At 48.8% G+C, this 23,613-nt stretch overlaps 2 protein-coding genes across 16 annotated transcripts in view; both read left to right on the forward strand.

The window, feature by feature from the left end:
- The window catches only part of SORBS1 (sorbin and SH3 domain containing 1), a 239,490-nt gene that overhangs the window by 141,891 nt on the left and 73,986 nt on the right, over positions 1-23,613 (forward strand). For 14 of the 15 annotated variants that reach the window (XM_082854122.1, XM_082854125.1, XM_082854126.1 and 11 more), the window contains 4 exons: positions 9,651-9,795; positions 13,646-13,675; positions 20,794-20,966; positions 22,646-22,709. In XM_082854122.1, the coding sequence (XP_082710248.1) occupies positions 9,651-9,795; positions 13,646-13,675; positions 20,794-20,966; positions 22,646-22,709 (412 nt within the window). The remainder of the gene's footprint in view (positions 1-9,650; positions 9,796-13,645; positions 13,676-20,793; positions 20,967-22,645; positions 22,710-23,613) is intronic. The other variant, XM_082854120.1, reaches the window with a different exon arrangement.
- On the forward strand, positions 676-5,391 carry LOC309971420 (uncharacterized protein; the record flags this gene model as incomplete). Its single annotated transcript, XM_082854419.1, has 2 exons — positions 676-684; positions 3,970-5,391. 2 exons carry the CDS (start codon positions 676-678, stop codon positions 4,804-4,806), a joined length of 846 nt encoding a protein of 281 aa, XP_082710545.1. The 3' UTR covers positions 4,807-5,391.

Genomic DNA, 23,613 nt, shown 5'->3' on the forward strand with positions numbered 1-23,613 from the left:
TCCTCATCTTTCTTTCTTCCCCTTCCTGTTGGCTGCACTCTGCAGCTTATGGGATTTTAGTTCCCCAACTAGGGATCAAACTCAGGCCCTGGGCAGTGAGAGCGAGGGTCCTAACCACTGGACTGCCAGGGACTTCCCTGCTTTGCCATCTTGACGAAAGTAATAGACCCTGTTTTAATTCAGGCAATCTGTGAAGAGTGTTTTTATAGAGCAGAGTAATATCCATGGAACAGAGCAATCCTTTCTTTTAAAAAGAGCTGCGCTGCTCAAAAACGGCAGAAATGTGTTCCCTACGCAGTCCACCTCCCTGCGCCCGCCTGCCTTCTGTGCACATGCTCTCACAACTCGCAAGGAGCCTGGGGAATCCACGTGCCTTCCTTGTTCCCACCCCCGCTTCTCCGATAATCCTCTGGGTTCTGCTCGTGAGGACATAAAATTGCGCTCGTCCCTGGAACGAAACCAAGTCCGAGAGGATGCCTTCCTTCGCCTTTGCAGACCCTTGTCTCCCAGGCTTAGAGGAGGTTGCTGAATCGCGTGCCAAGGCAGCACTACTCAGCCTCCCCGCCCCTACCATGGCCTGTCTGCTGTAGCTACTGCCACGTGCATGCAGGGCTGCTGGTCAGGGCCAGGAGCTGTGAATGGGCCTGGCCTCCTGAAGTCCTCATTAGACTCGGGATGTGGGAGGTCTGTTGTCTGGTAAACGACTGGCCATAGTTTCCCTGTTTCTAAGACCTTTCCCAGCATCTAAGTGTGCTGCTGGTGGCAGGCACACTTCCTTCTTGGCGTTCTCGAGGTTGGATACAGTTGGCTCTATATCCAGGGTAGGGAATAGTTCTGATTAATGCAAGGCAAGTGTGGAAGCACATCCTCTTCCACTCTCAGGGACTCAGCCCGAAGGGTAGCTCACTAATTCCTTTTGGCTTCTTAAATAGCTCTTCTACAGAGAGAATTTTAACAGCGTGTGAAGTAAATAAAAAGCCCCTTTAAATACATGTACTTACAGCAACTTTACTGAGCGTTTGTTGTGTTTGGATCACTGTGTAAACATTGCCCTCAAGGCGTGTGTAAGGGCCAGCCTCATAACAAGGATAATCGTCCTGTAATGTGGGCTACGAATAGTGTATGCGTTTTCTCATCGGTCACTATCCGGGAATTTTCTTTTTACCTGGGTGTCTGAAAAGATACCTGGCATATTGCTGATGTAGAGGTGTTATTCTATATATTCAGTGTAAAATTGGCCACCCAACTTTCAAGAGGCTTGAGGTCATAGATTCATTTTCTGAACACAAAAATGACTTCTTGTCTCTGTAGCTATTGCCAGAGCTGTAAGTATACGCTGGCTTAGACAAAGCCAAGGTGGGCTGGGCTGCTCTCTGCTCTGGCTTGGTTACAGATGAAGACAGCTCTCAGACACCTGCAGGCCTAGCATCCCCTCCTAAGGATTGAGCTGGAGTCCGAGGACACACGGGCCAGAGGGGAATCCTATCTTGTGATGCTCCCACGTCTGCCTTTCCTCCTGCTGCCCTGCTCTCCTCACCCGCAGTGACGCGGAATCAGGGCTTTCCCCTCTCTGACAGCAGCATCTTGGGGATCCCCAGTGGAGGCAGGGATTGATAGTTTCTGGAACTGTACATACGAGGAACATGTCAGATTCTTCAAGCAGCCCCATTTTTGTCACCACCCCATCTTCTAAAAAGATAAATGGGATTTCATTAGTGGCCAGCTGGGCAGGAATGCCAACTGCCTATATGGTTCCCACAATGTTTACAACAAAACAGAAAGTAGTTCCTTACATGTAAAGTGACTGTGCCTATCCCCCTCCTTCTCTAGAGCTCACAGGAGCCCCAGGACAGGAAGACCTTGGCTCTGAGCGCGTCGTCAACACTCTGGGGAAGCGTCCTCTCTACAGGGTCAGAGCCCTGGGAAGGCTCAGGCCTGTTATAATGCAGCCCTGGCACCTTATATGGCCACAGCCAAATTAAGTTAAAAAGTCATTGAAACCGATTTCTATCTTTGGGCAAGAAGAAATCACATGTGGGACACTTGAGCTCGAAGTAAAAGTAAATTTGAGCCTAACTCAAAATTGCCTTTTACTTACCTCCCTGGCAACCATCGTCAACTTACCCGCGGTCCCTTTGGCGCGTGCTTGGTCAAGTGTTTTGTTTCTGGAGAGCATCATTTTAGTCTGTGAGTACACCCCAACCTCCAGCCTAAGTTCACTGAAACCGAGAGTACATCTGGATGGTTTTGCTCCTACTAATGACTGAAGATACAGTTTGTATTTCTGGCTGGTACACATGGCCACATTCCACTGGCAGTGTCCTGGGCACCCTGTGGAAAGGATAGGCATCAAGTTAACCTAGCTTGCTGAGGGATGGGCTGTTTACTGTCTCTGGGTTAATATTCTAGTCCAGACTCATACTTTATTCTCACTTATTTACCCTCACTAGCATCCCTTCCCCCTTGCTGCCTGCACTCCACAAAAAATAAAAATAAAATAGGCCCACACCCTTGCACCCTCCCAGTTTGGGGTCACAATCCATTTGCCATTTATCAACCAAACTCTAATATACTTTATCTGTGCGATTTAGCGGAAGGTTCTCATTTTCTTCTCATACTGGGCTATCTTTAAAGAGAGGGACCAGTGAAGAAAATCTAGGTGTCTTAGGCTGCTATAAGAAAGTATCAAAGACAGGTGATTTAATCAACGGACATTTATTTCTCACAGCTCTGGAGGCTGGGAAGTCCAAGATCAAGGTGCCAGCCTGTTAGGTTCCTGGTTAGGGCTCTCTTCCTGTCATGTAGACACCTGCCTTCTCACTGTGTCCTCACCTGGTGGAAAGACAGGGCTCTGGTCTCTCTTCCTCTTCTTATAAGGACCCCTAGCCCATCATGGGGTCCCACCCTCATGACCTCATCTAACCCTAATTACCACCCACAGGCCCCATCTCCAAATGCCACCACTTGGGGTTAGGGGTTCAACTTAAGAATTTGAGGGGTCACACATCCAGTCCATAACATTAGGAAAATAAACTTAATTCCAAGTTGAGCCACAGGTTGACGGGCGGCTGTCCTTGAAATGAGGATCATCTGGAGATTTACCCCATTTCCTGACCCTCTGCCTCGCTGAGACCCAGGGAGGAGCGAGGGGCTGTGTTGAGGGAGAGGGAATGAGGTGGGAGCTACAGCTTTCTAGCTCTGAGCCTGGAACCAGAGCTTCGGGCTTAACCATGAGCCTGAGGCTGATCACCCCCTTTTAGGATTGTCTGTGCCTGGTGGGCTGGGTGGGAATGAGGAATGGTCTGGAGTTTGGTGAACAGGCACCGTCCAAGCCAGTCAGATGCTTCATTGCCTGGTCTCTTTGTTCTGGGTGCGTCAAAAATGGGAGACTGCATGCTTTTAACCTCATGCCTGTCTTCCTTCTAATAATTAGTTCCATCAAATTGTTTCCTCTGAGACAAGACGTGCGGATTCTAAGTCCTTAGCTAGCATTCTCTTCTTGGTGAGTTTTAATTTGTTATGCTTATGGAACTGATGCTAAATCTTAGTGACTCAATTAAGACGGCCGCCTCCTGTGAACAACTAAGGATGATTCTTCCAGTTGTCCGTTTCCTGAGGGAAAAGAATGGAAGACACTCGAGTTGGAGGGAACTTAAACTTTTAAACCTGAAGGTACAAAGAGGAAAATCTTTGAGGTCTGGAGAGAACTGGGGCCTCTGGGGCTTCTTCCGCTGGCGTTTAACTCTTGGGCACCCTTCTTGGGTCAGGAGGTCTCAGACGGTACAGGTCAACCCAGGACTCGTGTCAACCTGACTTAGCACCTGGGCTGAGCTCAGCCTCCCTGTGATGTAAAGGAGAGTCAGGCCTGCCTCTCCAGGTGAGTAGGATTCAGTCCTTGGCTTTACCGCAAGGAAAAATGTACGGGCCATGAGGAGTCTAAGCTGAGGATTTGCTTAAAAACGTGTCCAGAGTTGTTTTTTCTTCAGGTCGTGTCGTGCTGTTTCTAATGGTCATCCTTCTTTCCATTTTCCCTCCTCTTTCTTTCTTTTTATTGTCTTAAAAATACTACCAAAGGTCCTCTCTCCCCCGTGCCCTCCTCTCCCTCAAGAGGACTGCTTTGCATGGCAGCCCCCCGGCACCCGCAGTTCCTTCAAGGACTCCCTTTACCTGAGCTCACCAAAGCCATACGGCCCACCCGGCACCCCCAGCCAGCAGAGCCCCTCACGACCCCGGCCCGTCTCTGTCCCCCTGGCAGCCAGATCAGCGCCCGAAGGTGTGCTGTGTCCCGGGCCCTCACTTCCGGGTTCCACGCTCCCCAGTGCTTGGTCCCACCCCCAGCAGTGCTGTGCAGCTGCCAGGACAGTTTATAGAGAGAATGTGAGCTCTAACCCACGTCATGAGGCAGTTGGGAATAAAAAGGTCAGTAGCTTATATGTACCTTGTTTATCCCGTAACATTCGCCCCATGGCATCGGCAAACCTCTCTGGTGTTGCACGTGACCCAGACAAAGGCACTCCCTTGGAAGCTGCGGGCACTCGAGCACGGGCTCCCAGCATTGCCTCCTGCACAGCCGGCGCGGGGAAGCCACCCTCTGCTCCTTCTCCTGGCCCTCCCAAGCTGTTCTCTGCCATCCGTAAGGATGCCATTAGCCGTGGCGAGAGTCCTTCCCCGGGGACTCGGCCTTCATCAGCAGACGCAGTGAGACCACCTGTGCTAGGCCCCCAGGTTACCTCTGATCCCGAAAACCGGAAGAGAAAAGAACCTTACCTTTTGCAGCCCTGTTATCCAGCCAAGGCAAGGAACTAGGAATGTTTGTGTGTCTCCTACACCGTCTCTTTCGAAAACTCGTGCGAGCAGCTTGTTTGTTTTCCGGGCCGCCCTACCTTCTTTTCCCCGTGAACGGTGCTGCAGCTTGAGGCGCAAACCCTTCTGTCTCAGCATCTCAGCACAGTCCTCCCTGTGTCTCCCCGCCTCTCTTTTCTATAAATACGTAAGTATGCTGGAGCCTGGAATCCGGAGACTAATAATATGGTGAACTATTCTGTTACATGTGTTTTGTAACAAGGTGCCAAAGAGACTGTATTTACTCCCAAGCTTTCAGGCTCTGCAAGCAGTTTTGGGGTTAAACACAGCCTGCCTGCCTGTTCTGTTGTTCTCTTTTTCTCAAGTGTTAAAAGGACTCAAAAATAGATGGGTGGAAAGTAAACTTGGATGGGGTTCCCTCTGTGTCATAGTGTCAGGAGGCCAACTGGCTAGCACTGACTGTCTCGTGTACTCTGAGGCAAGGGCACTGATTAAATATTTCTCAGCGTACATCACTGCATGTCCGCTCTCAGCTGTTTAAATATGGAATTCCTTCTTCCCTGCTGTACCCCTTTACGTAATGACCCCCTTATTTCCTACAGGATGCCACTTCCTCCAGCCCAGCCCAGCCTGAGGTAATAGTTGTCCCTCTCTACCTGGTTAACACTGACAGAGGGCACGAAGGCACTGACAGACCTCCAGCATCTCTGGGGCCCCACGGCCCCCCGGTCCCGGCGGCCGTCCCTGCCGGCTCACCTCTGACCTTGCCGACTCTAGACGATTTCATTCCCCCTCATCTGCAGAGGCGGTCTCACCACAGCCAGCCAGCCAGCGCTCCTGGCTCCCTCCCCCCCGTTAGCCAGACACCGCCATCCTTCTCACCACCGCCTCCGCTGGTCCCTCCGGTCCCCGAGGGCCTCCGCAGAATCTCGGAGCCTGGCCTCACGGGAGCTGTTTCGAGTACCGTAAGCTTGCTAGATCCCCTTCCTCACAGCCTTCCTGAATGTCTGCTCCCGGCAGTAAAGAGAAAAAAAAAAAAGAAAGAAAGAAAACCCCCAAATCCCTTTCTCACTCAAGTACTAAGTTCTGAGAGAGATGTTGGCTGCCCTGTGCTTGTGTGATGACGGGACCCGTGTTTGCTTTCACTAGAGCATGCCTCCCCTGTGTGTTCCGTGGGCCCCTTGTGGCTGTCCAGCAACCTCTCTAGACCCTCTTCCTCTCTGTCCTGTTTGGAATGCACATCTCCCTGCAGAGCAGACCACCTCTGTGGCTTTCCTTTGGCTGGCTGTGCTCCTCGTAGGCCAGGCAGATGTAGTGCGGAGAGCGGAGGAAACCTGAGGAATTGTGTGGAAAAGCCATCAGTAGGCATGGTGCTAACTGTTTCTCTACCAGGGAGCAGGGAGGTTCTAGGAGAGGGAAAGATTCACTCGTGCTGATTCTGCAAGTAAGCAAACTCTCTTTTATATACAGCAATGGCAGAGAGTGGGTTTAAAAAAAAGTTTAATTGAGCAAATGGATATACAAGCCTGGTACAAGCATTAGCACTGTTTCCTCAAAAGGCAGAAAATTGCTGGGGCCCCTGCAGGGTGGCTGCCAGGGGCTTTGGAGGCAAAACAGTACCTGCCCCAGTGGTCATGGGAAGTTAGAGTGTCCCGACACTTCAGGTGCTGTCCTGCGAGGGACGAGGCCCCATCGTAATGGGAAAGCCCAAGTGCTTTAGAGGAAAGGCCAAGTCAAAGGGCTCAGTCTGTTCTCCCCTCAGGAGCCCTGGGAGCTGAGAGACTGCAAGAACCTCAGTGTGAGTCGTAGAATGGGGACGCACGGATCTGTCGGGGCTGTGGGTGCAGTGCAACTGAGTACGCAGAAGTTTCTGATACAGGGCTTGGCACACAGAGAGTGCCCAGTAACTGTTAGCTTTGGGGCTGAGGAGTTGCCCTAGCAAATGGACCAGAGCTCCTCAAAACTAAGTGGCTGACTAAGTAGCAGTTCATCATTGAGTTCCTGCCACGTTCTGGTTTTCCTGCTAGACCCTGTGGGCACAGCTGTGAACAGGATTTATCTGAGTGGTGTATTGGTGCTCAAGTGTAGCGTACATGGGATCCTCTGAGGTTATACTCCTTGAGTTTTTTATTGCGTGGGTCTGGGGAGGGGCCGAGGACTGAGATTTGGTAACAGGCATCCTGGGGGATTCTGGCGCTGAGGATCTGTGGACCACATTTTAAAATGTAGCAACCTAGTGGGCCATGCAGTTGGCTGCTGGAATTAAACGTTCATTGACATCCCTCTGCGGAAAGAGGTGTGTGCCTACAAAACTGGCTCCAGTGGCTCATTAAACTGAAGCCAGTCACACAGAAAGCGGGAAGGAAACTTGTTTTTTGACTTGTAAAAGAAATTACAGTGAGATATCAGGCACGCCAAAGCTGGGAAAGGCTACATCCTGGGCAGGTCCTCTTCTCTAATCTCTAGGTACAGCACATCACGGTTAGGTGAGGACCTGGCCAGATGTGGCCCAGGGGCTTTGGATATCCTAGCTTTGAGCTTGTCCACTCAGCCCTGTTGGAGGAGGGTGCCAGATTGTTCGCTGATGCATTCTCCTCACCCCAGCTCAATTTGTAGGTGCGTTTAGAAGCCGCTCTTGTTTTGGAGAGTACAGGCACAGAAGGTTTCTCTGGAGCGTCATGTAAAGCAAATCTTATTTTTAGTGCACTAGTAGCTTTCTTGTGTACCCTACACTTTGTCATTTGCATAGATCTAGATTTTCATATTGAGTTTGTCTCATGCGTGCCAGGACAGATGAGTTGGGACAGTGTCCTCAATTTCTCAAACCTGTTTGGTCAGCCTGGTACTGACTTCCCAGGAGGACTTCCTTTGGCCCGATAACTTCTGGTTTGGCCCTGGGTACAAACAGTAAGAGGTGAAAAAGGAAACTGGTTGGATTCCTGCAATGAGTGAGAATTGTCAAGAGGAACAGGAGCCCCTGTGGATGGTGGCCAAGCCACAAGTTGATATCTGCTCCATCTGCAGGGATTGGAGAGTAAGAGGGAAGAAAATTCATGTTAATTGATCCAGGTTCTTTTAGCCAATAGCTATTTTTGTGATGTTCCCGAGATAAGATTTACACCAGAGTAAAATTTGTGAGATGCTTAATGTTCACACGATCCATGCAGGCATTTATACTTTACGGAGCTGTATGCCTGATTTTTTGTGTGTTTCCTGGGGGCATTATGGCAGATTTATCTTTATTACATCACTTCGGAAGTCATTTAGGAAAAGTGTAATTGCTTTTCCACTATACCAAAGAAAAAGTTGAGATGAGGCACTTTTTGAACAAGATCATATTGTGCCTCTTGAGTCTTAGGGAAAGGTTTTATTTACTAAACTGAGCTGCCACTCATAATTAACAGCGATGACATTAGGGCACTTTCAGAAGAGGTGAGCTGACCAAGCCAGTGTTTTTATTTTTTTTGTTTGTTTTTGTTTTTTTTTTTTTGGTACGCGATATGCGGGCCTCTCACTGCTGTGGCCTCTCCGTTGCGGAGCACAGGCTCCGGACGTGCAGGCTCAGCGGCCACGGCTCACAGGCCCAGCCACTCCGCGACATGTGGGATCTTCCCGGACCGGGGCACGAACCCGTATCCCCTGCATCGGCAGGCGGACTCTCAACCACTGCACCACCAGGGAAGCCCCAAGCCAGTGTTTTTAAAGGAAGCTCCTACTGTGTGTCAGGAGCTGTCCTGGGTCCTGACACTCACATCCTCTCTTTTGGTGGGCATGTGTTCTCTTGCTACAGAGGTTGTTCAGAGACACCTTTGCTGGTAGACGACTCCTGTCAGCCATGTGACATTTACTGAGCACGCGTGGTCTGCAGGGCATTGTGCTAGGTGCAGGGGGAAGAGGAGGAAGGGAGGCATAGCCCTTGTCCTGCAGGTACTTACAGAGCAGTTGGTCTCTGGTGGCGCACACTGACTGCTTCGAGCTACACTTTTATCTAGAAGGTCTTGTTCTTCAGACCTTTGGGGAATGACATTGTGGCTTTGGGGTGTGTAAACTTCAGAATAGAAACTTGGCAAAATTTATAGGCATGATAGAGGGAACTGTCTACATATCTTTACTACGTTTTGAGGTCCTATTTTCATGTGTTTAAAAAGACTGCTATTATTCCCATCATGCAGATTATAATGTTAGTAGTAATAATTTTATTGGTATTTCTGGCAGACACCTCAGGATTTCCAAGTCAGGATTTTCATAAGTCTTTACTTCAGAGATCTTTGTCAGTCAATATTAGAGTGAGAAAATGTCACAGTACGACAAGATAATGTCCAGATCTCAGAAGTGCGTGCTAGTAGGGTCGTTCAGTGGTGTAGGTAAGAGTAGCTTTCCAAGAGTTCCAGTGCTTAACTCTTCCCTCTTCTTACGTCAATGGCTTCTCGTCCTCACAATGTCTCGTGTTGCTCTAAACAAGTACTAAACTTTCCTGATTTTCCCCAATTAAACCACCTTTTGTTCTCAGATTGCATTGGGGATTGCATGAGTTTTGCATGTTATGCTTCTTCGAATTTGCTTTTTCAGTAACCGGATTGAGCCACAGTTATGACCAGATGAAAATAATGAATGACGTTGCTGAGACTTCGAGTAACAGTCACCTTCCTTCTCTCCCTTTACTAATCCCAACAAAGAGAATAAACATTCCAGATTAAACTTATCTAACTGGAATTAATATGTCTCACTGGTTACATTTCTTTTTATAATTAAGGTCCTTGTAAAGCTTTAAATCTCTTCTTTTTAAAAAGTGGTACCTCTCGGTTTCACGTAGTTGCAGTGAGTGACAACGTTTGTTTTCTTTTCAGGACTCAAGTCCTCTACTAAATGAACTTTCTTCATCGCACGTTGGAACTGATTCCCAGACCTTTGCACCAGTTAGCAAGCCATCATCTGCCTACCCCTCCACGACAATTGTCAATCCTACTATTGTGCTCTTGCAACATAATCGAGGTAAGGGATCTGCAAGGAGCACCCCGCCCCCAGCTGGCTGGAATCAGCCATAGCTGCACTGTGACATCTGGGGCAAGGATTCTGCCATTCCACAGCATTTTCTACAAATCCCATCCTTCCCCGAGGCCATCTGCCCCAGTTTACTCACTCCCACGACCCACAAAGTAGATCACAGCAGCAGACAGAGGCCCCTGTCTGGGCATGAGGTCAGGTGTCTGAATAAGTAAGTAGGTGACGTGTGTCCCACAGCCAGGGTATTCAGTTTTCTTCAGATGGGAGCTCCAAAAAGAAAGAAAAGACAGAAAGGAAAACATCTGCCCCTTAACTACCGTCATGAGAGTTCTCGTCAGGGCTCTGCTAGGAAAATCCAGGTGCAGTAATACCTCTTTTAATTACTGTCCTAAATCCTGTAGTTCTGTGACATGAATTTTCTAGAAAGTAAACTTTTGAGCACCAATATTAAAAAAAAAAGGAAAACCTACTGGATGGGAAATTTTCTAGAATAGAAAACATGTTTTTGTATCTCTGAAACAGAGGCTTTTGAACTTTTTCTTAGTGACTCATGGCCTTCATTCTCTCCAGAAGTCACTGCACTGGGCTTTCCCTCAGTGGCGCCCTCTGGGGACTTGACGTTGGTGTGGCTTCTTGCCCCTTGCCCTATGTGGCCCCCGGTACGCGGGCCTCTCACTATTGTGGCCTCTCCCGTTGCGGAGCACAGGCTCCGGATGCGCAGGCTCAGCGGCCACGGCTGAGGGTTTTCATGTTTGTTTTCTAGAGTTTCTCTGACTGCTGCTGGTTGGTTCTTCCCTTTCTCTGAAGGGGTGTTATAGGGGAAACGGAGCGCGTTGAGGTAGTAATGATATATGTTGACCCTTCTGCTTTAAAATCCCAGAAGATGATTCTAAGTCCCAAGTTTTCCTTTTTGAAATTCCATAGAGGAATAAACGTCCCCTTCACAAAAGTCCTTTGCGGTGTGAAATGTAAAGTCTTCAAGCAGTTTCCTAGTGTAGAAAGGGCTCTTGAGTCTGAATTTCAAAGAACGGTGGAGGTTTAATTATTTTATTTAGAGCTCAGAGCTCGGTACCAAATCTTCCTTTTCTTGACTCCCTGCTCGCCTACTTCATACTTTTCCTCCCCTCCCCTCCCCTCCCCTCCCTCTCTGTATTGACTTGGATGAGAATGGGACTGGAGTCTATTTTTAATTGTTTTCCGTATTAAATGGAGTTTTCTATTTCCTGCCCCAAACTTGAAAAGCAGATGAATGAAACATTTTCTCTCACAGCCATCCCACTCAAATCATAGTTATTTTAGTAATTTTGTTTTTTTTCATTCTGTGTGGTTCCCATATTAATTTTCACCCATGAATCTATGTTCTTCAAAAGATAGAAGGGCTCCACCCCCTACACTAAGCTACGTAAGAGCCCGTTTTCCTTTCAGCAGTGCCATCCCCCTTGCTGGCAGTAGCCTTCTCTGCCCAGAAAGTGCCCATAATGCAGGACAGAGTGAAATGCTGTTCTCTATGAACTTCTTTATGACTCATCTTTTTAAAAAACCCACTCAAAAAGAAGCAAGTTAGTTCCCAGAAGGAAGGGCAGTTTACTCCCAAGGCCGCTTGGTTTTTGGGAAATGCCAAGTGTAATGCCAGCTACTTCTGGTGGCACCTAGTGAGACATTTTTGGGCACAGAAGTGCCTTTGCTTCCTTTTTGCTTCTTCCCTGAACAAATGGAGTCTTATTTGCTCAGATGCCTTTGGTTCTTGCCTTTCTCTTTTGTCCAAGTCCTGCCTTTGGGCTTAAACATCAGAATCGTGCAGCCTGAATCACACGTCCCTCAGGAAAGGGTTCAAGTACTTTGCCGTTTGGAATTAAAAGGTAGCTTCCCCTATGCTCCTTAAGGAGGCGGGAAGAGTTGAGGAGCACGGAAACGCCCAGTGCAACTGACTTTGGATCACTAATCATCAACTCACTTTAGGTCAGGCATTTTTGGCTTCGCTTTGGAATTTACCCAGCCTGACAGCCCTGCTTTGCCTCACAAAACGTACCCGTGAAAACAATTTAACTATTGCGAAGTCTCCTGAGGGAGCGATAACTCTGCTCCACTTCTAGAATTCTAGTTTAGTCATCGTAAAAAAGGTTCCCGTTGTTCCTGCCTAGGCTGCCCCAGGGCGTAGTGCGACAATAACCCTGTCTCCCCAGTTCAGGCCCCCCTACTGCAAACAAACGGAGGGGCACTGCGCCTCTGGCCTGGCTCTTACAGTTGTGTAAACATAGCCCTTGCCCCTCTCTCTGGAGCTTTCCGTCCCACATGTGTTTGAGGGCAGATGGCTTATGATCAGTCTGGGGAGGAGGATTTAAACTGGAAACCTCTCAGGACTGAGAGTGCACGGGTGGTTCTTGGTCTCCAGTGTGCATAGCATGCTGGGAGTCACATTCAGGAGGTCTTTGGCGGGGAGGCATGGGGGAGAAGCTCTGCATTTTTCAGCACGCTTGCAGGGCAAGTCCATGGACCACATGAAGGACAGGAGTTCCCCGCGGTCCCAGACTTCTAGATCTCATGGTCACGTGAAACGGCCTGGGGACTAGCCTGGGGTTGCTAATTTCTAACTTTTGCTAAATAACACTCTTGAAAAACAACCACTGTGATCTACACTGCATGCATCTCTTTCTATGAAGGAAAGGCTATTCCACACCTCAGAAGTGCGATACCACATAATCTTTTCAACTGAATAAATTTGCTTTTGATTGCTAGGGAAGGCCTTGCTTCCAGCTTGGAGACTAGCGTTTGGTTACCATAGATCCAGTGAGCACTTTGATTTAACAGACAAGGAAACTGAGGCTGAGACGTTAAGTGGTTGGTCAGTGCCATCTGGCAAGTTGCTGGCAGAGCTGAGCCTAGGGCTCTGCTGGGCTTCTGTGGTACAGCTAGTGTGAACCTTGCCCACGTGCCTGACGTACACAGGGCGGCTTCCACCAGCTGCGAGCTCCCCTGCTCTGTTTACTTCTCGCCACACTGGTTCTGGAGGGAGGGTGGGGATGCTGCCAAGGGGGACGATGACAGCACCCTTGGGCTGGCAAGTGTTCTATTTTTATACATGTGGCTGCTTTATACTTAGCAGCTGTAGAAGGTAAAGGTCATGTCTGTGCTTATCCCAAAGCACATACGCACAGAACTCTCCGAAGGAGATGCTGGCCTCCCCACCGCGAGACTTCCCAGGAGGGTGGGAAACCGATGGACCTCCCACTGTTAAGGAACCAGTGGGACCTGGTGATTAGAGTTGGAAAGACACCTGGGGGGACCCAGGTTCTAGACGCAGCTCTGATTTTCAGTGTCATCTTGGGTAGTTTGTGCCCCTTATGTGAGGTCTCTCAGCCAGTGCTGACCTACCTGCTAGAGTTACTGTGAAGATTAAAAGCGTTCACACACGTGAAAGCTCTTAAAACAATATCTGGCATTTCACAAGCTCTCAGATGGTAGCTGCCATGGTTATGATTACATTCTCTTAAAAGGTACCAAGACTGGGGTGTATAAGGTCCTGCTCCCTTGAGACCAGGGGAGTTGAGGGCCTCCTTCAGATCACTTTAAGAGGTAAACAGCCATAAAACAGTGATTGTTCCCTGAATCCTGGCACGAATCTAGGGGGAGAGGGACAGGAGACACCACACCCAGATGATGAAGCCACATTAATATCCCTGTATGCAGCTGGACTACACAGCATTTTAGCATCTAAGCCCAGAGGACAGTAAGGACACAGGTTTGGGGATCCTAACGAGTTATGCCAGGACTTCTTGGTCTTACCATGTCTTTGTAAATCTCACTTACACTGTGTTTTTTTTTTTGTTTTTTATCACAGAACAGCAGAAACGACTCAGTAGCCTTTCAGGTAGGTGAGAAATATTTATTTACATACTAACACGTGTTCCTGCTAAAGCCATCTTCTGTCCACCACCTGATGTGTTCAATCAGTGAAGTCTTGCGAGCTTCTCTGATGTGTTGGGAACTGCTTATTGCTGGCTGCAAGGATGATCAAAACAGGCATGGTTCCTGCCTCCCTGGAACTTGAAGGCTGGTGGGGGCACACTAGTGGTGCAAACTAGTAAACGTGTCCAGTGGGACAGTGACAAGTGCCTTGATCGGTAAGAACTGGCTATTCTGAATAAAAAGGACAAGGAGCTATGCTTTGGATGGAGTGCACCTGGCCAGCATCATTGAAAAAGGCACCTTCCTATTGCTTCTGTGTCTCTTCTAGGGTCTGACAATCTGGGGTTGGGAAATGTGGATCAGTTCTCTCCTTTTTGGGTGGCAAACCCAAATGCCAATAGATGACCCTGGGATGATGGACCAAGGGGAGAGCCTCCAGACCAGCAGTGCCTGGAAGAGGGTTGGGGAGCACAGCTTCTTGAACTTGAGCTGGCATCAGACCCTCCTGGAGAGCTGGCCAAAGCCCAGATTCCCGGGCCACACCTCCAGAGTTTCGGATTTCATGGGTATAGGCGAGAAGTTGCATTTCTTTTTTCTTTTTTTTAAATATTTATTTATTTATTTGGCTGCGTTGGGTCTTAGTGGCGGCATGAAGGATCTTCGTTGCGGCACGTGGACTCCAGGGTTCTCTCTTTGTGGTGTGCAGGCTCAGTAGTGGTGCACGGGCTTAGTTGCCCCACGGCATGTGGGATCTTAGTTCCCTGACCAGGGATCAAAACCACGTCCCCTGCATTGGAAGGCAGATTCTTAACCACTGGACCACCAGGGAAGTCCCAGAAGTTGAATTTCTAACCAGCTCCCCGGCGATGCCGATCCTTCCCTCTGTACGGACTGCACTGGAATAGCAGGTTTCATCAAGAGCCGACAGTGGTGGGGAGTGACTGCAAATATAATCAGATATCAGGGCTCACTGCCTGACAAAGTACGCAGGATTGGGACAGGGTTGGGGTGGGCAGGGAACCCAGGAATGGGAATGTTTGGCCATTTCCTTCCGACTTTCTGCAGCCATAATCCTGGTTCTGCCACCTACTGATGGTGAGACCTAAGGCAGGTTACTGGTGATCTAAACTACAGATCAGTTTTTATCTGCCAGATAGGGAAAGCAGTAGTGCCTCCTGGGTTCTGCTTGTCAGCATCTTAGCACTGAGTACTGGCACTCACGTGCTTGATAGAAATGAGCTACTGTTGTCAGTAGGTGCCTCCGCGGGCTCACTTGTTGTTTTATTGAGTGCCTACTTTGTGCAAGGACCAAGCCAGGCTCTGGGGCTGTTGCAGGGAACTGTGCTGCCCTCAAGCAGCTAATGGTGTGACATCGTGGCTTGTAACCTTGTTTTGGTCACGGACTCATTTGGAGAATCTAAGCCAGGCAGTAGATTCATTCTCTAGAAAAAGCCACATGCATGCAAACACATGGATTTGCCGGTACTCGTGATCTCTGGGGTTGAGGACCCCTGATCTGGTGGATAGCAAAAGCCACCATTTTTCTGAGCAGCTACTCCATGAGTTCTGTGTTCCTTCATCCCGCTGCTGTCCTTGTGATTCGTGGAGAGCCTGGTGGGGAGGACATGGGGTTCTCACACCCTCTCCACTTTATCCAGGACTTGGCCACAGGACCAGGACAGGCCGTGGCTGAGTTCAAGGTGCCCTTTGCTGCCCCTCCTGGAGCTGCCGCACTCCAGCCCACTTCATTCCCTGGCCCCAGCCCAGATTGCTGAGAAAAGGGCGGCTCTGAAAAGGAGCTCCTGTGGGTGCCTTCCTGCTTTGGGGAGTTTGAAAAGGCACCTCAACACAAGTTAGGGGACCCAGAGTTTGGTCCTGGTTCTTCCCTCTTATAGTAGCTGTTTGTCCCTGGGTAAGTGACTTCACCTCACTGAGCCAGTTTCCTCGTATGGGAAATAGGCTTGTAATCCTTGCCCCTGCCTCAAAGAGGCGTTGTAGGTATCATTTGTGATGGGAAGAGGGAGGAGGGTGCTTTGCACACTGGAAGGTGCTGTGTGAATGTCGGGGCTTCTCTATCATGCTGGCAGGCTCAGGCCACTTCCTCCGCTTTAAAATAAGCCCAGCGCTTCCATCCTCCACTTTTGGTGCAGATCCACTAAGGGTATTTGATAGAGCGGGATGTAAAGTAGGTGCTCACTAAAAGCAGTTTTGTTTAAAAAGGAAGAGCACCGTTTTGTTCAGGAGCTCCTGAGGGAGAGAAGGCTGGTGGGGCTGGTGCTCTAGTCTGTGCTCTGGAGGAAGAGAAAGTAAGGCTTTTCCCCCCACCCCAGTGGTGATGGGACTTGGAAGGACCACCAGCCTCCCTCCCACTAACCGATTTTTTTATTAAACCTCTGTGGGGCTTCATGCTTAATGAGATTCCTCCAGGAATGAGACCCGCATGGGATTTGGCCTCACGAAGCTCCTGTCCCCTGGGTGGAAAGACAGGAAAACAAGGGCTGGGACAGAGGGGCTGGCATAGGGTACGGAGAGGCCACCCCTCCCTTCCCCAAGGGATGTGTAAGCAGCGCTGTGATCCTCAGTCACAAAGCTTCGGATGTGAAGACTAGGGATGCTTTCCCACCTCCCACAGACACAGATGCCCTGTCCAGGTTGTCAGCAGCATCCTTTATTGAGTGGCCCTTTCCAGGACCTTCCTTTGAAAGCACAGTATAAAACTCGAAGGAAATGCTCCAGGGTGTCACGTATTTGCCTAGTGAGACATAGCAGCAAGGCTTCATTGTAACCCATTGGATGTCACAGGGTGGCCCCATCACCTGCATGGTACAATGAAGTGTCACCTTGGGTTTCCACTATATAAAGAAACACTTCTTCTTTAGAGGCTGCAGTTCAGCCCTCTGTGTGTTGAAACCCACTCAGTTACAAATCACATGATCATAGGCTTCTAAAGTAAAAGAGTTCAGGGCTAATTTTCGTAGATCACAAGGGCTCTGGCAGCTTGGGAACAAATCCATGGACTGTCAGCCTGAGTTTTGCAGTTAAGTGATGGCTGCTAGAGCCACCTGCCCTAACAATTTCTTAAGAATTACTCTAGGTCTGGAAACGCTGAGGTTGGCATATCTGTGATCTGCCTCTGAAGAGATGACAGTAGAGCGTGAGGACAAGCATCTCTAAGCACTCGGTGAGACAGCTTGAAATCAGCCTCACCTGCTGCAACTTGATCACACTGAGGCAAGGCCTTTCCAGTCGGGGGGGGGGAGTGTTCAGCACAGCCATGTTAAGGGGGGACTCTGGTAACTCAACATTCCCCCACCCTCCCGAGCTTCCTGCCAAATCCTTGGCCTCCTGTTGGAATTTTGTGGGAGCCTGAGAACTCATCCTGTAAAACCAGTCTGGTCTTAATCTTGTAAAGCTTATGGTGGTGATACCAGAGATACAACAAACCAGTGAATAAAACAAAAAAGAAGTAGGCTCACAGAGGTAGAGAACACACTAGTGGTTTCCAGTGGTGTGAGGGGGTGGGAAGTACAACCTATTGGGTGTAAGATGGGCTACAAGGGTATATCATACAACACGGGGAATATAGCCAATATTTTGTAATAACTTTAAATGGAGCATAACCTTTAAAAATTGTATTAAAAATTAAATCAGAGCAGTGTGCAATCATTTTAATTAAGGAAAATCCCTGTCTTTAAAAAACAACAGCTTACGGTGATGGGGTTTTCTGAAGCACTCACGAAGCTGAGTCTTGCACAGAATGTTTAGAAATTGTTCTGCGGTCGCAGAATGAGTATTCATTTCAGTAGTTTGTTTGAAACCCGGGCAAAGCCACTCCATGGAGCAGTCTGTGAAAGTCGTAAACCTGGGCTCGCTGGCGGCAGTGTTTCCCCAGCTCCCGCGCACAGACATCTCTGACCTCAGCACCGCTTTCCATGTACCCTGGAACATGGAATGTTTAGTCCTCCAGCTAGCACTCAGAACGTTTTCTTTTCTCAGAGATGAGAACCTCTCCCTCAGTCAATGAACAGATCCTTCCCGGACACGTCCTAATAGCCCGGGCACATCTTCATCCCCTGCTGTCTCACCTCATGGGCTCCACTGGTAGGACATTAGACTCCCCGGTGTAACCCTTTTTGCCCCCCAGTCTTTTGGCCTCTCTGGTGACCATCTGACATGCTCCTTCCTCCCGTGCTGACCTCCTCCCTACTTAACTGCCCGCTTCCTGCCCCTGAAATCTGGCATCTGCCCTCACTCCCCTCCTGAAATTTTCTCGCTCAGAGAGATCCTGTGACTCTTTTTTTGCCTAAGGTAACGCCGCTTCCTCTGCTTCAATTTCTTTTTTTCTTTTTTCTTTTTTTTCCTCTGACGCATTACCATCCCACTTCTTGGAACTCTGTCTTCTCTGGTTTCAGTGACACCTCACTTGTTCCTCTCCGGTTCATCTCCTATCGCTCCAGCAACAGCTGCAAGCTTCTGGGAACCCTTTTTTTCCCCCTGCTTTTCAGCCTGTAACTGTGACATTCCTTCGTGCATGACTTCGGCCCTTGACTCTGCTGTCATCTCCTCCACTGACCTCTTCCATCTCCTTGCCTTCAGCCATCACTTTTGTGCTGATGGCTCCAGAATCGCCCTCTTCCGGGGCCTCTCCCTGGGCTTCACTCTCACGTTTCTTCAGGGTCTCCAGGGCACTTCTACTTGAGTGTCTCGCTGTCCCCTCAAAGTTACCCTGTCTAAGTGCAAACAGCCTTCTCTCCCTGCCTTCCCCAGCCCAGTTCCCTTTCCTGACTTCTCTGTTTGGATCAGGCCAGGCTCCCAGGCTCGAAACCTTGGTCCCACCTTGGAGGGAGGCCAGACAGGATGTGGTTCAGCGAGGACCGCTGGAGTCAGGTGGACGCTAGGCCAAATCCCGGCTTGGCCACACACTGCTGTGTGACCTCAGGCAGGCTACTTTAACTTTTCTGTGCTTTGTTCCCCTTGCCTGTCTTTTAAAAATGGAGGGATGACTTAATGGATCAGTAACTGATACTCTGAAAAGCTCAATGCAAACCACAGCACTAATAAATGGTTAGATAGGCATTCATACTCTACTGCTGTTCTGTCCAGTGTGGTAGCCACTAGCCAGCCCCATGTGGCCATGGAGCACTTAAAATGTGGCTAACGCAAATCAAGAGGTGCTGTAGGTATAATACACGCGCTCACATGCAGTGCTTGGTACAAGATAAAGAATGTATGACACCTCATTAGTAATTGCTTATACTGATTACATGTTGAAATGATATTTTAGATAGAGTAAATAAAATAAAAATTAATTTTACTTGTTTCTTTTTTTAAAAAATGGAGGGATGATGATAGTTTCTTCCTCATAGAGTTACTGGGAGGATGAGCTGCGATAATGTACGTGAAGAGCTTAGCACACTGCCTGGCCCATAATAAGCTCAGAGTAGTCCAGAGGCCCCTGGCATTTGCTTATGCCCTTCCCTCCGCCAGGAGCACCCTTCACTTCCTCTTCGTCTGGCTGACCCTTCTGAGAGGTGGTGCCTGAACCCAGTTCCTCAGTGGAGTGGGATGTGGACTCCTCTGTCAGCACTGGTTGCCTCCATTCTCATTGCTGGCTCTCCTCTTTCTGCCCACTAGACCGTCAGTTCCTTGAAGGCCAGGCTGGGAATGGTTCACCCCCATGTCCACAGCACATGTGAACGCATAGCACCTGGCAGGTGCTTTGTAAATGCCTCCCATAAATAAATGACATGCCTTGGAATAACAGAGCACACTAAGTAATTTTATAATCTGTAGGCCACACGTGGTATGTTTATTAGCTCTCTGTAGCTTCCAATCCTGGATGAAATTAAATAAACTCTAATGTGCATTTAGCAGTTTACCGTTTTCTGAGCACTTGGCGTAAGCTATTTTATTAGGTCCTCACAACATTGCTGTGAGCTGGCCAGTTGATGTGTTATCCCCATTTCTGGATGAGAAAACAGAGGCACAGAAAAGTTAAGTGACTTCCTCAAGGGGAAACAAGAACTTTCAAGTAGTGTCTGGCCACCCTCGTGTGGTTTACCTGCTCCCTGAATTCCTAGAAAAGTCAGAACTACCTGGATGTCTGGAGCACCAAGTACAGACATCTATAGGGCACTTACCACACTGTCCACACATTTTTTAAAAGGGCCTAATGGGCGGAAAACAGTATGGAGGTTTCTCAAAAAAAAAAACAAACCCTCAAATAGAGCTACCATGTGACCCAGCAATTCCGCTCCTGGGTATATATCTGAAAAAAACAAAACCACTAATTTGAAAAGATACATGCACCCCAATGTTCATAGCAGCATTATTTACAGTTGCCAAGGTATGGAAGCAACCTAAGTGTCCATCAACAGATGAATGGATAAAGAAGATGTGGTATGTACACAATGGAATATAACTCAGCCATAAAAATGAAATTTTGCCATTTGCAGCAACATGGATGGACTTGGAGGGCATTATGCTTGGTGAAATAAGTCAGAGAAAGACAGATACTGCCATGATATCACTTATCTGTGTAATCTAAAAAATACAACAAACTAGTGAATAAAACAAAAAAACAGACTCCGGTATAGAGAATAAACTAGTGGTTACCAGTGGGGTAAGAAGAAGGGGAGAGGGGCAAAGTAAGGGTAGGAGGACAAAGGGTTATTATGGGATTATATGAAATCATGTGTGTGAAACTTTTGAAAATTGTAAAACACTACAGAATCTAATCTTTCATCCAATAAATAAAAAACAAATACTAAACAAAAAATAGGGCCAGATGGTAAATACGTTAGCCTTCGCAGGCCATAAGGTTTCTGTCACAGCTACTCAGCTCTGTCGTTGTAGCTCAAAGCAGCAGTAAATAATATGTAAGCAAAGAGCATGGCTGTGTTCTAATAAAACTTTATTTACAGAAACCGGGGGCTGGGCCATGGTTTGCTGACCCCTGCTCTAGGCACAACTTCCAATTGAGAACTGGCAGACACACTCTACCCTAGCTGGATTGTTTGTGGGGAATTTGCTTTGCAGCCACCAGAAGAGCTTCAGCTAATGATTGCTTTTCTTTTCCAGATCCTGTCTCGGAAAGAAGAGTGGGAGAGCAGGACTCAGCACCAACTCAGGAAAAACCCACCTCCCCTGGCAGGGCTGCTGAGAAGAAGGTGAAGGATGACAGCAGGCGGGTGGCAAAGAGCACTCAGGACCTGAGCGATGTTTCCATGGATGGTGTGGGCATCCCACTCCGGGTATGAGTGCGGACCTACAGGTCCTTCTTAGGCTTTGTCCTAAGCCAGTGACAGGTGTCCACCCCTGGGTCCATGTGAACCCCGTCTGTGGGTGGCAGAGACCTCAAAAGGAGGGTCCTCAGCACTGTCTTCTCTCTAAGCCCACTAAGGCCTGCAGAGCCTCCAAGAGCTGGGTGACAACTTTTCCCAAAGCAAACGTTAGCTGTTTCTAAATCCATGAGAAAAGGGTTTCATGGTCAAATGAATGTGGGGGAAAGCTGGGTGGAACAAAGGCAGATTGCTTTCTCTGTGGCAGAGCTTCTGAGAGCCTTCAGGCATGTGTGTGTTCAAGAGGAGAAGGTCGTGAGCTGTGTTTCCCAGTCTCCTTCGTTATTGTGCTGTAGTCCAGGGTTAGAGAACCCTGGGAAGAGTGCCAGGCTCAGGGTCCCTGCCACCATGCGTTCAGGAAGAAGTTCCCTTGGATGGGAGATAGCCCGTCATCCAGGGAGAGTGGGAGACTCAGGGACACACAGGGTGGATTCAGCCTGCAAGGCCTCAGAGCAGGGTGGGTCTCGTGGCAGCCCTGGCGTAGCCCTCCCCACTGTGCAGGCCCACCGGCCTCCTGCAGGCCCTGGGATCCCAGAGAAGCCCCACATTTGCACCTGGATTGGGGTGAACCCCATCTCTCTCCATGTGCCAGAACCAGAACACTGGCTGTGATGTGTTTCTGTGTGATTTCCATGGAGCAAAGGACAGGTTTTTGTGTCCCTTTGGGGGAGGCTGATAGAAACAGCAGTGGGCTAAGCCTCAAAAGAATTGTTGTCCTAAGGAATAATAAGTATTCCAATAATAATAAGTAGTAGTAGAAAGAATTATTACTAATAATGATCGCAATGTTGGTTTGCTAATGCATTATCTCATTCAAACATGAGTCACCGTACAAGGTAGGTATTAATATCATTCCCACTTTATAGATGCGGAAACAGGGACTCAGGCGGGATTACTTGCCCAGGATTGCACAACCTGTGGGTGACAGAGCAGACCCTTCCCGCTAACCATCCTGTTGGGCAGCCCTTCCTCTCACCTGCTCTGTGACCATTGACTTTCTGTATCATATTTTCTCATCCTTAAGGTGGGAGTGGAAGTATCTGATCTAACCACCTGTCTCCTTCCTTATTTTTATCTTAAAAAACAACCCAGCTTTGTGGTTAGGATGGAAACTCTCTGGCATTGGATGCTATAATGGGTTACATTTTAATGTATACGTTCTAAATCTAGCCCTATGCAGGTGGCTTAGATACACTTCTACAGAGTAACCTGAAATGGGTGGTAAGCATATGTTCCTTGTTTCTTACGTTTCTAGGAGGCTTTACTTCAGTTTAGTCATCTATATATGGAGAGAGGTTCTCTCTAAAAATTACCTAAGAATGGACACATTTCAAGTGGATCCTTGTCCACTGGTTTCAAAACCTGCATCCTTTTGACCAAATATTACCTCGCAGGTTCAGGTCTGAATCATTGGTTTGTCGGTTCTTTCTCAACAGTTTTGCATTTAAAAAAGAAAAGATTTCAATGTGAGATCACAGTGATGTACAGAATTACATGAGTTTTGACTGTTGTCACTTTGCGTTTTGCTTTCGCAATCATGGAAGTTCCGAAACGTGCTGAGATTTCCATTTTATTTTCCTCTTTTTCTCCAGAACACCGAGAGATCAAAAGACTGGTACAAGACCATGTTTAAGCAGATCCACAAACTAAACAGAGGTATTGATTTTCATTTGTAGAAGCTGTGCTGTGCCTATATGTTGACTATTGTGGTGAGGACCTAAACTCCCTTGGCCGGAAGACTGGGCCCTGCAGCTTGACCTCATTAGGCCCGGGCCTGCCTGAGCCCAGCCATGCACCTGCAAGAGCAGAGGGGGCGGGAGAACTTGTGCGCCTGCCTCACATGTGGGAGCTCAGGCTGGCTCCCAAGTCCTCCCTCCCAGATGCTGGGGATGCAGCAGGCTGAGCCCAGCACTCTGCCCGCGTTCTTTAGCACCTGCCTGCCTGGGATGTGAGCAGCTTCGGCTCCCACCTGCTTCTGGCTTTAGGTGCACCTCCCGGTGTCAGCCCATGACTGCCTTGTAGGCAGAGCAAGTTGAGAAGGCATGAACTGGGAGTTAAAAAGTGTTCTCGTCTGGGTTCAGTCCCCCGAGCACTCATGTGACCGTGGGCCACTCATGGACCTCTCTGTGTCTGTTCCCTTCCCCTTCCTCTGAGGGGTGTGGCAGGGCCCAAATGAGAGCAAATTCTGCCTTGTGAAGTCGGACGCATGGTGCACCTGTATGACGGTGTTAATGTGAAAAATAATCTTCCCCAGCTGGGAGCCAGCACTTGGCAGGGAGCCCTGAGAGCCAGTCCAGAGCTGACACAACAAAGCCCGCTCAAGCTGGGAGAGTAGTGCTTCCAAATCAGGGGCCTGCTGGGCTGCCAGCAGGGGACCCAGCATGGTGGGAGAACCCCAGGCCAGTGCTCAGGCAGGTTGCAAGCCCCATAGCTCTCATCCGCCTGTGCCGCCACTCAGCTGCTGGGCAGGGATGCAGCTGCGCTGTGAGAAGGGTACCACTCCTCCTGCAGGCAGAGCATCCTGTCCTTCCCTGTGGCCAAATCCAGTCTGGCCGCCTGG

The sequence above is a fragment of the Leucopleurus acutus genome, assembly GCF_964270905.1.
Source record: "Leucopleurus acutus genome assembly, chromosome: 14".
Taxonomy (NCBI): domain Eukaryota; kingdom Metazoa; phylum Chordata; class Mammalia; order Artiodactyla; family Delphinidae; genus Leucopleurus; species Leucopleurus acutus.